At 53.3% G+C, this 14,446-nt stretch overlaps 1 protein-coding gene across 5 annotated transcripts in view; it reads right to left on the bottom strand.

Annotated features, from left to right (window-relative positions):
* Positions 1 to 14,446, bottom strand: part of Matn2 (matrilin 2) — a 118,062-nt gene that overhangs the window by 16,065 nt on the left and 87,551 nt on the right. For all 5 annotated transcript variants that reach the window (XM_063257606.1, XM_063257603.1, XM_063257604.1 and 2 more), the window contains 3 exons: positions 10,689 to 10,811; positions 8,027 to 8,146; positions 7,703 to 7,825 (listed from right to left, as the gene is read on the bottom strand). In XM_063257606.1, the coding sequence (XP_063113676.1) occupies positions 7,703 to 7,825; positions 8,027 to 8,146; positions 10,689 to 10,811 (366 nt within the window). The remainder of the gene's footprint in view (positions 1 to 7,702; positions 7,826 to 8,026; positions 8,147 to 10,688; positions 10,812 to 14,446) is intronic.

Below are 14,446 nucleotides of genomic sequence, written 5' to 3'. Positions count from 1 at the left end.
GTTGGTGTTTCAGCTCAGTATGAAGGCTCCAGGCTCGATTCTCATGATCAGAAAAAATATTTCTACAGGAAACGAAGGGCTCATAGTTAAAAGTAAACCTCTCACCTTTGACATCAACACTAGTCTTCATTACTTTCTAGCTGCAGGGAACCAATACCCACACCCACAATTCTGCAAAGGAAAGGGTTATTTTGGCTCACTGTTCATATGGGGTTTTAGTCCATAGTTGTTTGGCCCAAGCAGGGCGGCCTGGCAGAGAAAAAGCAGCTCAGGGTTCAGTAGCAGGAAGCAGAGAGATCAAGGGAGGAGGAGGGAGGGAGGGAGACCCTCCAGGCCACACCCCCAGTGAGCCACCTCCTCCCCCCAGGCTTCACCGTGCAGTATCACGATTATCTATAAGTTCCTCAGCAGACTCATCCACAGGGGAGCATCACACCCCCCATGACCCAACCACCTCCCAGAAGCTCCACCTCTAAGCCCATGAAGCTTTGGGGGACACCCAGGTACAAACCATAGCAATCATCATTTTTAAATGCACAGTAATTCATGGGGCCAGTCTCGTGTTTGAGGGGCATTTAGGTGGCTTCTAGTCTCTTTTTTATAAAAAAAATCATCACCATGGTGACACACATTTTTGTGCATACAGTTCTGTATACAATATGAAAATGTAGCTGAAAAGCACAAACCCGAGGCAGAAATGCTTTAAGAGTCTGACCAATCAGAAGGTAATCAGTAACTCTAAGACTTCCTCCAAAGAGCTTTGTGCTGGTTCATCTACGAGTCCTCTTACTGTCTCATAGGGGGGCTTCTGAAAGTTGGTTGAATTATGGGGAACCCCCTGACTCATGCCAAGACTTTGTCAAGACTCCTGCCACTGGGCTTCAGTGTCATCTCCCCTGCTCTCCCAGGCTCTAGGGCTTTGCACGCCCCAGCTCCCTGGAAGCCTCTTCCCCATCCCCCTGCTCCCTCATGGTGCCTCTTACTTTTCCTCCCTCTCATCGCTCAGGAAGTCTTCTCTGGCCGTCCAGCTGGGTCTCCCCGCACCGAGTTCCCAGCCCCAAGCTATAGTTGAACATTCACTGTTGTGACTTTGGGGGTTCTTCTGTCCCCTCCTCATCAGGCTATAACCACACGGACTGTGAAGGCCAAGAGCCCACAGAGAAGTCCCTTGCTTCTCTCCATTCCCAGCACCATGGTAATGCCTGGCCCGTAACAGCACCCTGCGAAGAGGCGGCCAAGCCAAGGAAGCAGCTCCTCAGTTTTCTACCCAGAACCAAGAGGAATTGCCTTGTGTGGACGTTTCCAGTCAGATGCTGCGGTCACTGGGCACCTCACTCTCCCACACACCAGCCTTGTGGAACAGAACCCACTGCCCACATTTGTTCCACACAGTGCCCGCTTCTGCCTGGTGGGGATGTGCTGGGTCACTTATGCACCCAAAGAATCACAGGACAAATGAGAGAATGCCAAAGGTGGCCTGAGAGGCCTTCCTGGCTGAGTCTAGCTCTTTCTACCTATCAAGCTGGGGTCAGGTTCCCTAAATGTTCTCCCCAAATATACTCTCTGATGGAGATGGGCTTTGGAAGTTCCCTGCAGGTGATGATGCCCACTGTCCCTGCTGCACAGCACAGGGACCCCAGCTTGAGGGATGACAGGGAACACCCTCATGACGGCTACACTCAGGTAGCACCGTGTTATGGAGCACTTACCCTGAGCCAATACAACTGTATTCAGGGGCTGGAAAATACCTTAGAGATGCACTAAGCAGCTCTTAAATGTTAGACAAGGAAATTGACACTCAGAGAGACTTTCCCAAGTTCCTTAGCAACCTGCAGACATCCCTTGTTTGGCTGTACTGGAGCAGAAGGGAAAGTCCGTCATGAACCAGTCCATCCACGTTTCCTGGTCTGGCCACACACACAACAGCCATCCTGGCTCATCAGGTCTGCTTGGACAGCTCGGCAGGTGCTCGAAGACTGGAAGCTCGATGGGGTGGGGTGGGGGTGATCTCTGGAAAGTTTGCTGTGGCTTTCAGTGGGTGGGAGGCTCTGCCCTGATGCTTCTCTGGGCTCCCTCCTGTTGGCTGCATCAGGACTCAGGACGCAGAAGACCCAGCTCCCTGTGGCGCCTGCTGGACCCCGGGCCTATCTGCATGGTCCCCGGGCCTGGGATGCTCTTCTGCTCCAGCTCTGACTCTTTTCCCCTACTTAGTTCCTAGTGTTGGACTAAACATCTCCCGGGGGGAGGGGGGGGCTCCCTGACACATGCTGCAGTGTACACAGTGGGCACTACACCTTTAGCACCCTGTTCCCTGGAGAAATTCAGAGTCCATCCATGCAGACACGGGAATTGTGTGACGCCCGGATCCCCAGTGCCGAGCACACCAAGGTGCCTGGTAACTACTTGCAGAGAATAGGAAGGAGCAGCCCCCAAGCTTAAGGAAGCATGGGGACTCCAATTCTTAGTGCAGCAAGTTGGGTTAGAACCACGGTCACTGTGAGCCACCTGAGGTCCAGGAGAAGTCTCAGGCGGCGAGGGGAAGGGATTCTCATGCTTTCTCGAATTTAATTTAACCTTACTAAGAGCTGGCTCTGCAATTTGTGACGAGGATGTTTAGAAGTTTAGGACACAGACCAGATTTTGGGGATCCCTCCATCTGACACAGATTGTGCTGAGATGTACTTTTTGAGGGCATCTTGCACTGAGCAAGAGATCTGAAGCCAGGGGCCTGGGCTGTAGCCCTGGCTCTGCCACTGGCCCCCAGGGCAGCTTGGGGGTATCCTTTTGGTCCCTCCTTTGCACAAAAGCAAAGGAAGCTTTATACTGCTCCTTCTGTCCCACAAGTGGTCTTCTCTTCCCTTACTCTTAGCTACTCATTGAGCCATCCCCCTCAGGCCCCAAATTCCTACACTAACCCCTTTATACGGTATTTGGTGGTGATGAGGTTTAGATGAGGTCATGAGGCTGGGGCCCTGATCCAACAGGATTAGTGCCCTTATAAGAGATCCTGGGGTGCTCATGCCCTGTCCTGTGTACTCTTGCTCTCTCATTCTCTCTTCCCTGCCACATGAGGACACAGCCAGAGATGCTGGCTGACTGCAAACCAGGAGCAAAGGCCTCACCAGAATGCAACACCCTGATCTGGCACCTGATCTCAGACTTCCAGCCTCGAGGGCTGAGCAACAGATTTCTGCGGTTAGAAAACAGCACCCATCTATGGTATTCTGTCATGGCAGCCCAAGCAGACCAAAACACTCTGCCAAGCTTGCTCAGGAAGGCTTCAGCCTGGGAAGCCACGCCAGGAGCTTCAGGTCTGAACAGGCCTTTGCACATCGATCAGCCTGAGGTAGCTATACTGGGAGTATAGCCAACTGCATCCCTGGGACACTAAGGTTTGTGACACAGCCGTGGCAGTGTCCAGGGCCCTGGAAGAAGGAAGGGTCTCCCCTAGGTCAGTCCTTGGGCTCCTGGGACTCTCCCCTTCCAGGGGGTGTGGCCCTGGGTGTCTTAGTTACTTTTCTCTTGCTGAGACAAAATATCCACCACCCAAAGTTAAAGGGCAAAGGTTTATTTAGCTCACCGTTGGCAAAGGTTTCAGTCCATAAGGCTGGCTCTAAGGCCGGGTGGTACACGGCAGAGGGATATCTCAGAGGAGAAACAGTTCATAGCAAGAAGGTAGCAAAACAGCAGGGGACAACCACAGCTCTTTCTGTCCCTTACACCCTACACGGCCCCTCAGCGTGGGCAGCACTCACACCCTTAATCTGGCTGCCCTTCATCCTCACATCGCACCATGAATCAATCCCAGCACACACACTCTACATCAAGCCACCTCTGAAAGAGCCCCACAGTGACCCCAATGAGGCTGGGGCTCCTCTAAGGATAGCAGGCCTGGCCCAGGGACACGGGTCTCCAGGTAGCAAGGCGGGAGCTCCCTTAGGCTGCTCCTCCACGTGGTAGCGTCTGAGGGTAGGGAGAGAAGACCTTAATGAGACCTAACAAGGGCTAAAATTATTCTACAGGTGCACAAAGCTCCAATGGATATCTCTCCCTGTGCCACTCAGGAACCCTGAGAGACAGGCGGGAATGACCATTTCCAGTTTAGAGATGAGCAACTGGACCCAAAGAAAGCCAAGTTCCTTGACCATGAGAGAAGCCACAGAATTAAATCTGGTCTTTGGGCTCCCAGGGCCATGTTCATTATATTTTGCAGTGCCATGTCCCATATCTGTGCAGAGAGCCACAAGGCAAGGCCAGGCTGGACAGCAGGCAGAGAGGTCCCAGATGAACCTGGGGGAGGAGGAGGATGCAGGTACCCAGCAGGTGGGGAGGGAAGAAGTTCCCTGCAGGGGTGACACTGGAGATGGGCTCAGTTTTTGCAGGTAGCTGGGGCAGAGAGGCTGTCCTAAGAGGACAGGCTGAAGACGCAGGGTCAGCTCGGAGAAGAGAGGACTCCCCACTATGGCTGGAGCACAGGAAGCTTCAGGGCAGACCCAGGGCAGAAGTAAGCGATAGGAGTCGAAATGGATTCTGGGAGATCACTGGGAGTCACTGAAGGTCAGAGAATAGAGTGGACCCTGTACCAGGACCACAGGATCAAAATGCTCTCTAACCATTTCCTCTTCTACACATCTCCCTCACTTAAGCATCTCCTATGGACTGGCTCTGGGACTCTGGCTCTAGAAGAGACCCAGTCTCTGACCTCTGACCTCTGACCTCCAGGAGCCCACAGGTCAATGAACCGGGATGCCTTTGTGCAAGGTGCATGTCACTTCAGGGAAACTTCTAGTGTGGGGAGGAAAGCTCTCCACCTGCTGCAGCGGGTAGGAAAGACTTCCCATTGCTCCTTCTAGGGAACCTGCCCTCGCCTGAGCTCTGTAACCAGAGGCTGCAGGGTAGGGGCAAGGAGGAAGGAGACCAGGCTTCACCCTGCAGCCCCAGGGAGCCCCAGGTGCCTCAAGGGCATCGAGATCCACAGCCTCTGCTTGGTCCTAGGGCCTCAGGAACTGAGGTCTGAGCTCTGCCCTTCAGAGAGCTTTCCGGGAGATGAGTGAAGCTCTTTTTAGACCTCTGCTGTCACAGATCTAAGTGGAGGCTGCCTTTATAAAGGCCAAGGACATTTTTATGAGAGTCATGTCAGCCGGCTCCATGTCATCTGGCCTAGGTTTGGAGAGCTTCCATTCCAACCAAAGTCAGCTGTGGCCACACCGAAAACAAAGCCCACTATTATGGAATGGGGCCGTAACAGTGGGCTGAATCATCCCAGAGCAGACAGAAAGTCTTTAATCAGAAGAGTCCCAGCGGGAAATGTGGTTCTCACGTCCTCCTCCTGAGGGGATTCTAACCTGACTGATTATCTCCCAAGTCCTTGACCCAACCATAGAGACCTTTGCTATGCGGATGACGTCACTGTGCCATTAGTGACAAACACACTGTAAACGAGAAAATAGGCAGCGTTTCAAAGGGAAGGGGCAGGGCCAGGGATTTAACTCAGCTGCACAAGAGCCTACTAGACAAGCATGAGGTCGATCTCTGATACCCCCCTAAAAATGTCAAAGGGCGGCACTCAGATAGATGGTGGGGCTGAGGAATTGCAGGGAGGGGCCATGTGCATTTGGAATCCTCTATGAGGCTGATGAGAAGTCCTGCGACCACCGTATGTGTTTCTGATTTTCACAGCTCAGGAGAGAATGAAGGAAGGCAGGAATCCTTGAGGATGACGAGCATGAAGCCCACAAGTCCTCCTGCATCTGCTTTGGCCGGCAGATGAGCACAGAGCTCTGGGCTCTCCCACCCTCAGTGCCCAGGGTGTGGCCACAGCTGGGAGGCAGCTGGGCAGGGAGCTGCCCGTGAGGTGTGACACGAACGAGCCATTCACTGAGACCCAAGAATCCAGCCCTGCCAGGGAAGCATTTTCTCCCAGGTGACACAGCAACAGGGGTCACCGTTTGGGCAGACCCACCCGTGTGCAGGCACAGCACTGCAGGTGGACAGAGGAACCTCCAGCCATGACTTTGTCAGTGGCCAAGGAACTGGACCCTGTAATGGGAAAGACCAGTAGGACAGGGAGGGTGACATCTGGTCCTTTCCCTCTGCTCCCAATCTCTTCTCACAGAGAAACAATTTTTCCATCCTTTATCTTTTTCTTTTTTTTGGTACTGGGGATGGAACTCAAGATCTTACACTTGCCAGCCAGGTGCTTACACTGCTGAGATAAATCCCTGGTCCTCCATCTTTTATCTTTTACTTTTTTGAGATGTGGTTTCACTATGTAGTTTAGGTGAGCTTTTAATTCACTATGAAGCCCACGCTGGCCTTGAACCCACAGCAGTCTTCTTGCCTCAGCCTCCCCTGGTCTATTTAGCAACAGGCATGCAGGACAGCAAACAGGGCAGCTCTCTCTCTCTGTTTTGTCAGTACCAGAAATTGAACTCACAGCCGACCGCAGGCTTGCAAGGCAGGTGCTTATGCTGCCGAGCTAAATCCCCAGCCTCAAGGGCAGCGCTCTTGAGTGAAGCAGAAAAGGGGCGTGGGAGCTTCTGTTTATTTTTAGTCGAGACAGGAGTTAAGATCAGCTATAAGGAAACACATACCAGGTAGTGTCACTGCCAAGCTGGGATGTGCTGAGACACAGACAGACAGATTTCCCAGGACCGCTCCCCCTCACACACTCACAAGACTGAAGTCACACTGTGAGAATGCTCACTTAACAGCAGGGACCTCAGTCTCTTAATCAGAGCTGCAGTGTCATCTGTGACAGCCCTGGTGCTTAGCACGGTGCCGGGCACGCAGCCAGTGGGCAGCCAGTGGCGGGCACATCACTGTTTATGAGCAGGCTGCTGGCTAAGAGAACAGAGAGAGCATGTAGGTCCACTTCCTGTATAACTGAACACCAGCCAGGCATGGTGGTGCACACCTGGAATCCCGGCACTTGGGAGGCTGAGGCAGGAAGAGGGCTGAGAGTTTAAGGCTGGGCTGGGCTACACAGGAAGTTCAAGGCCAGTCTGAATTACATAGCAAGACCTGTTTCAAACCAACCAACCAACCAACCAACTGAACAGGGCAGTTTGGTTGACTTAGAAAGAACAGAGGTTCAGGTAACCCCCTTTTGGAGGCTCGCAGGCCCAAGAGCAGCACTAGGCAAGGGCCTTGTTTGCCTTTGTCTTCTCGTGGAAAAGCACACTGCAAGAGAGTGGTGGAAGAGGGACAGGGGAGATGGGTCCAGCTTTCTAACAACCTGTTCTTTCTGCCACCTAACCTCCCTCGAGAATCAACCCACGCCGCTGAGAAAGGCGCGGCTTTGTGCAGCCTCTTCACCTCCAGGGGCCTCTCTCTCAAAACCGCCATGATAACAAAGCAGATTAGGACATGAATCCCGCCAGGGACAAGCCACATTGGAAGCAGGGCAGCAATGGAAAATCGAGGGCTCTGTCCAGTTCCACAACCGCACCGAGGCCTCCCTGCAAACAGCCGAGGCCGTTTCTAGAAGCAGGGGGTGGGGGAGTTTGGGGGTAGACGGGAAGCAACCATCAGGGCTCAAATGGCTAAGAGACGGCGTCACACATGTCCCCCTGGACTGGGCCCACCACAGGCAGGGGACACCAGGCACAGGCAGGTGTCAGCATCAGAGCCACACCCACACCCAGGGACCTCACAGACCTTGTCCTGACTGTCCCAGAATCTTGAAAGTGGCGGGACTCACTTGCACAGGTCTTCCCATCGCTGCGGAGCACGTGGCCCTCAGGACACTGACAGGCGAAGGATCTGTCCGTGTTGACGCAGGCGTATTCACACCCATGGTCGCTCAGCAGGCAGTAATCCGCCCCTGGAAAGCCAAGACCCAGGTGAGGTCCCCGAGGCCCCGTCAGTGAGGCCACAGGACTAGGAGGATGGGGATGAGAGGTCGTGGTGCTCACCACCCCAAGGAGGAAAGGGGCCCCATGCCCGAGCTGCCACTCTGCAGGGGCTGCATATCCCACTGGTGTCTCCAGCCCTTCCCTGCCAGAGAGGCGCAGAGGGGACTCACTGGAGCAAGTCTTGAGGTCCTCATTGATGAGGAAGCCCTCTGAGCACTGGCAGACGAAGGACTCCTCCGTGTTCAGGCACAGCTGCTCACAGTCGTGGTCCTGCGCACAGTGGTCCACTCCTGCATGAGCCACACAGTACACCGAAGGGTGAGGGGCGATGCCCTCCCAGCCAAGGGTGCTGGCAAGCGAAGCCTGCTTTGAAGGGAAGGTGCCAAGCTGTGCCACGCTACAGCCTCTCTGGGGAATCAGCCTTGCTCATGTCTCTTCCCACCTCTTTAAACCCCAGGCCAGGGCCTTGGCATGCAGAATCCGCTGTCTCTGCATTGAGGGACGCCCAGAGCAGGGGCACTGTGCATATCACAAAGCGTGGTGCTCGAGGAGGGGGTGTCTGTCTCAATCCCACCTCTACCACACCCCAGCTGTGGATGCTGGCAGTCGCGTGGCCTCCCCATGGCCTTCTCATGGTCTCTTGACTTGAGCCACGAGAACGAGGAAGGCTGCGTTCTCATGGAAGTGTGGTCAGGAGGAGAGGCGGTAACACAGGGAAAGTGAAGCTTTAGAACAGCAGCTGGCACGTGGTGCCCACTTCATGAACGCTTAGGGTTATTAGCAAGGAGTGCTGAGTAAGGATTCGTTGTATATTTTCATTTCTATTTGAGAATTTAAGAATGTGATTTCTCTTTAATCCTCCTAATCGGGAACTAGAATCAGAAAGCAAACCAAAGCCCAGGCCAATCTGTGTGGTCCATCCTGGCACCCAAACTCTGCACAGCTGCGCCCTGGGCCATGAATAAAAAGGCCTGTGAACACACAGCTGTGGCCCACAGCTCCCACAGACAGCCACAGGCGACCTCAGACTTCCTGGATGGAGAAAGTGCACCCCAGAGACTGGACAGACACTGAAAGCTTTGTCAAGGGCCACCAAGTGAGCTCCTCACTCCTGTGTGGCTAGGACCAGTCCTTCTAGAACCTTCTGTCATGGAAGAACCTATTGCAAACTCCTATAGAACCTCAGGAGTTGCATGCCCTTGTTCACATCCTGAATGTTTACCAGGAAAGTGACAATTTTCTTGTTTTTCCCTCTTTAAAAAGGGGTATGGGTAGCTCAAGGATCAGTAGAGTTGAGAGGATCAGTAGAGTTGATCGTGGTAAGTGCTCGCCACAGCTCCTGTACAAACCGAGCGTCCCTAAGGTTTGGCAGTCAGTGTGCCCTGGGGGAGCCCTCTGGGGGAGCTTTCTCTGAGGACTCCTAGGTGGAAGCAGCTTGGGTTACACTTTTCTACAGCTGACCAATCGCAGAGAGAATGGAGAGTCACTATGTCTTTGGCCAAGCTCTGAGCCCCTCCAGGCTTCCCATGCTGGGAGAGAGGTGGACAGACCATGGCCACCGGTGGCCTAGGTGGCCCAGCCAAGTCACGCCCAGCCTGTCCCAGGAAACTTTCCAGGGCCAGCGGTTGGAAGATGCCACGCTCTTGGAAAAAGGCAGGGTTGGCTGGGATTCATCATGACCAGGAGATCTCCCTCCTCGGTGAATGTAGGACTCCTGCTCCCCACTGGCTAATGCACGGCAGAGGCCAGATGCTGCACCAACTTCCTCATCCCCAAGCCCCTGGCCTCAGAGACCCACCTCAGAAAGCCCGGGGGAGGCACTGCGTTCCCTTCGCAGGCTGAAGGGGAACAGGTTTTCCTGAGGACAGCCCTGGACGTGTGCTAGCTGTGAAACCACCCCCTTCCCTGGTGAGTTAGTGTCCAAACTCAACAGCTGTACTGTTCTCCGTCTCAATCCATCTCTGTCTCCAGCACCAGAGCAGATGTGCACTACGAGTGGAAAGCACACAAAGGGCCTCTTCTCTGCAGGCCATGTCACTGAGTCCGGGTGCCCAGAGTAACAGGGTCACAGCGTTTGTGTGCTCCCACCCTGCTGGCCTGGGCCGTGGAGTCTGTGTCTCATAAAACATGACAGGACCAGCCAGCTGGCAGGGCCCGAGAGTTCCCATGTGTTTATATCATGGATGGGCTTTGTGGTAGTTCTGACACAAGGATACAAAAAAAAAAAGGGCTTCACAAATCCCGAATTTCTCAGCTCTGTCCTCAGATCAGCCCAGAAGCTGCTGCTTCTGAGGTCCAGCCCCGCCAGCCTCTTGTCCCAAGCTAGGCCTAAACACTGGTCCCTCTCATCAGCCCCGTGTGTGAGCCTTTATCCTTGGTGAGCTGTTTACCTTGCACCAGGCATGAGGCTAAGGGATTGCAATGTTCTCAATTACTTCCCATCACCACCTCGGAAAACCAAGACTAATATTATCCTCACTTTTTTAAACAGACAGGAAATCAAAGCTCTAAGAAGTTAATACACCCAATACCATTCAAGCAGAATGTGGCAGAGATTGGATTTGAACTCGGGCCTACCTGACTTAGTCCATGACTCTAACAGCTAAGATGAGTAATACTAGTATTTCTGAGGGCCGTGCCTAACAATTCTGTCAAATATTTTAGACGTATGGATTCCTTTGATCCTCACACCCCAGCCCATCAAGCTGGTAGTCCTAGAGTCCTGATAAGGGGTGGTGAGATGAGGCAGACCCGAGGGAAACCTGGGAGCTCCAGAATGGCCCGTCGCTGAGCCTGCGTCCATCTGCACCCACACCCCTGGGGCACACTCACGGCTGCAGGTCCTGCCGTTGGGGTCCAGGGTGTAGCCCCGGCGGCAGCGGCAGTAGTAGCTCTCCTCCGTGTTGACACACTCGTGCTCACAGCCGGGTTTGTTCAGTGCACAGTAGTTGATTCCTGCGGGGAGGAAGGACAGAGCCTCCTGCAGACTTGGGCTTCTCCTCTGGGCCGAGAGGCTGCCAGGGCCCCATGCAGACAGATGCTGCTGCTGCTTCCGCCCCAGGGGAGCTGGGACCTGGCCACCCACTCCTCTGCCAGCCAGGGGCTAGGCCGAGATGTAGCTGTGGGGGATGGAATAGGGTCTGTGCCCTGAGATGAGGGGGCAGACAAGGGAACCCAGTCATCAGGCAACACAGAGGAGGCCCCCCTCTGAGGCAGGCCAGGGATCAAGTGTCCTCTCCAAAGAGGTGATGGCCAGCTGGAGGCCTTCAGAAGAGGACCGAGAACAGAGAGTAAGGACTGGGCACAGCACGAGGGGACAAAGGCGGGGCACACATTTGGGAGCTAGAGGAGCAGATGAAGGCTGGAGTGAGAGGGACAAACGGGACTGGGCAGGAAAGGGCTGTGCAGGATGGCGCGAAGAAGGCCATAAGCAAGTGGCCGGGCCGGGAGTGCTGGTGGAGGTGGAAAGGCCTCCAAGAGGATTCTGCAGTGAGCTCAGCAAACACTCAGCAAGCAAGGAGCCCTGCAGGACCCAGAAAGAGCGCCCACCTCCGGGGGCCTGTGCGGAGGAGAGCCTGGCCCCACTGCACGCTGCGGTTCCCTGCCATTAATTCCCTTCTGTTTTGCCTGCCGAAGGCCACGTCAAGGCCCCGCAACTGAGCTGCGATGAACTAAATTGATGCTAAGCGCTGAGAGAGGTGGGGCCACGCTTCCCTGTCCATCCTCTTTCACAGGAGGTGGAGAAGTTAAGAAAACCCAGCCTCTTCCTTCAGTAGACCTGATCACTAATGCTCAAAGCATGTGGGCGGCTTCTGTTTACAGTGACATCTGACAATGACGTGTGACATGAGGCAGAATAAACCACAGCTGATCTTGCAAACTACATGGCCAGTTATCGGAGTCTGGAAGTGGCAGAGACAGGAGGGGTCGAAGGGCTTGGCTTTCCTCAGACATGACAACAGCCGTATCATGAAGCAGAGGTGACAGTCTCCGCCAAAGCCCTGCGGAGCTGCAGTTCTGTCCCATGTTAGGGTCACCCCCATCCAAAGCTTCCTCCGCTGATTGACAGGAGCTGCCTCCTAACCAGCAGGCAACCCACAATTTATTTCCTGGTAGAAGATGTTAAGAGACCTTGTGTCAGAGGGGAGGCAGAGGACTGGCAGGGAAATGAAAGGGGCTCCCAGAGGGCCCTGGAGAGAGCGGTGTTGGGGTAAAGGTCACTGCTGACCTCACGGTCTGGGCCAGACCAGTTTAACTGCATCGCACTGTCCTCCTGCGAAGGTGGCAGACACTGTGGTGGTCTTGCCAGTAACCATTACCCCGTGGCCCCCAGCCTACAAATCATGGCTGACCTAAGCCGTCAACCCTAAGACCATGTTCTCCTTCCTCAGAGACTGCCAGGGGTGGAACGCGCCCTGGTTCTGGCCAGAAAGCCACACAGAAAAGTTTACCAAGGACCCCTGGAGTGGCAGATGCAGCGCACAAAGACAAACTGTGACACGCAAGGGCACCTGAAAGAAGGGGCAGCTGGCTGCGTCCTGGACCCTTGACGCTCTCTGGAATCCATTCCTTTGGCGCAAGGAGAGGTTAGGACCCCTTAACACCCTCACCCTTCTGGGACATCACCGAGTGCCAGGAACCCAGCAAAGAGCCTTGATGGAGGGAAACAGAGCTCTCACTCAAACCCTGGCCACAGACAAACAGGGCAGGAGGGGCTCACAGTCCGGGTCACATGGGGCAGGGGCTGTGGGGATCATTCACAGTGTGCGAAGAGGAATCGTCTTGGGCCCCCTATAAACACACACAGTGGAATGAAGGGAAATAAGTAACAAAACTTCCTGGTTTTAAATATTGCCCTCGATTCACTGCCTTGCTCCCCCATAGCGTGGCCTCCTCTGAGAGGTCAGCCCTTCACACTCTGCCATGCTGCAGTCACCGTCACTGTAGTCGCTGTTAATCACGTCTATGCTGTCCGTGCCCGAGCACCTCGTCATCAAGTCAGAAAAACTCCTGCAAGCTTGTGGGCACATGACTGACTGGCTTTCTGGAGCTGCATGGGGTCCAGGTCCCCAGCTACCCCACCAGGGAGAGAGGAAACTGTGTTCAGTAAACTCCGAACCATGGTGGTTCTGCACTGTGAAAGATCAAATTAACTGCAGCATCCAGAATCCCACTCCCGGGTTTCTAAATCTGAGATCACGCTGGCACTATCCACACAGCTGTAGGGTGGGAATGACCACAGGGTCGCTGGTGGATAAACGGATCACCAAACATGGTGCAGACACAGCAGAGTATTACTCAGCCAGTAAAAAACCTGTGTGGGCTGGACTGGTTTGACTGTACTGCATTGCTCTTTTTCTGTGGACACAGCAGACACATGGCTGACATGTGCTTCACATGGTTGAACCATGAAGACGCTGTGTTGAGACAGACAGGGACAAAAGGATAAATGTTGTAGGGGTGCAGTCACACTAGAATAATCCAGTTCTCAGAGTCAGAGAGGAGATGAGGAGGGGTGCAGATGAGGACAGTGTTCAACAAAGAGAGAGCTCCAGCGGGTGCAGTGAAATGTTCTGAGATGCAGCCGGGACGGTTGCTCAGTAAGGAGAATGGACCCAGGGCCGCCGAGTTGCACTCTTGAAAACGGTTAAGATGGCGGATTTTATGTCATTTTGCCACAACAGAAGGTCAGCATTGTCTTTTTTTTTCAGTACTGGGGATCGAACCCGTGACCTCGCACTTGCCAGGCAAACACTTGTGCCACTGAACTAAATCTCCAGCCCAGCACTGTCTTTAAGAATGTGTTACACATACAGACTTCAAAGCAACATGGATAATTTTTGTCAGTGTAAATGAATAATATTTAAAGAGAGATTCTTTTAAATAGAGAAATACATATAAAATAATTCCGCTGAGAAACATTTAGCCTGTTAAGAGGTTATCACTCACTATCTGGAAAACAGCAATTCAAAAATGACCCTTTGCTGGAGATCCAGCTCAGCAGCACAAGCGCCTGCCTGGCAAGTGTGAGGTTGTGAGTTCTACCCCCAGTGCAAAAAAAATTTAAAAAAGACCTTTCTCTAAATGGTTCTTATTTTTTTCTTCTGGATTGCTTAAAATCTATTACAACTGATATATAAAAAGCAAAAATTGTACATATTAATGAGGTGTGTCATGTTTGATACATGTATACATTTGAATCAGCTTAAACCCATCTATCTCCTCAACACCATTTTATTTTGTGCTGGCGACCTGGCTCTGTGGTAGAGAGCTTGTCTAGAAGGCACAAGGTTCTGGGTTTAATCCCTACTGCTACCAGAGAATAAAAGTTTTTTTAAAAGTATCATCCTTTTAAAAAGTATCAAAAGTAGCTCTTGGCTGCCTGCACAGGAGCCTTGTATGTGTTATTTATGTATTCCTTCACTGGTTTGTTTATTCAGTAAGCATCCACTGAGTACCTCCTCGGCACCTGGGATAGCTAACTGTGGAGTCAACTTGAAGACAAATGCCTGGCAGACCGGGTTAGCACAGTTCGAGTGTCCAGTGATTGACTTACTGAAGATAGAAGGCCCATCCTCGGTGCAGGTGGC

Source organism: Cavia porcellus, unplaced genomic scaffold (assembly GCF_034190915.1).
Source record: "Cavia porcellus strain 051 isolate PalLab524CR breed Dunkin Hartley unplaced genomic scaffold, mCavPor4.1 scaffold_10, whole genome shotgun sequence".
NCBI classification, from domain to species: Eukaryota; Metazoa; Chordata; class Mammalia; order Rodentia; family Caviidae; genus Cavia; species Cavia porcellus.
The sequence above is the reverse complement of the archived record's forward strand: the minus strand, read 5'-3'. Positions and strand labels throughout refer to the sequence as shown.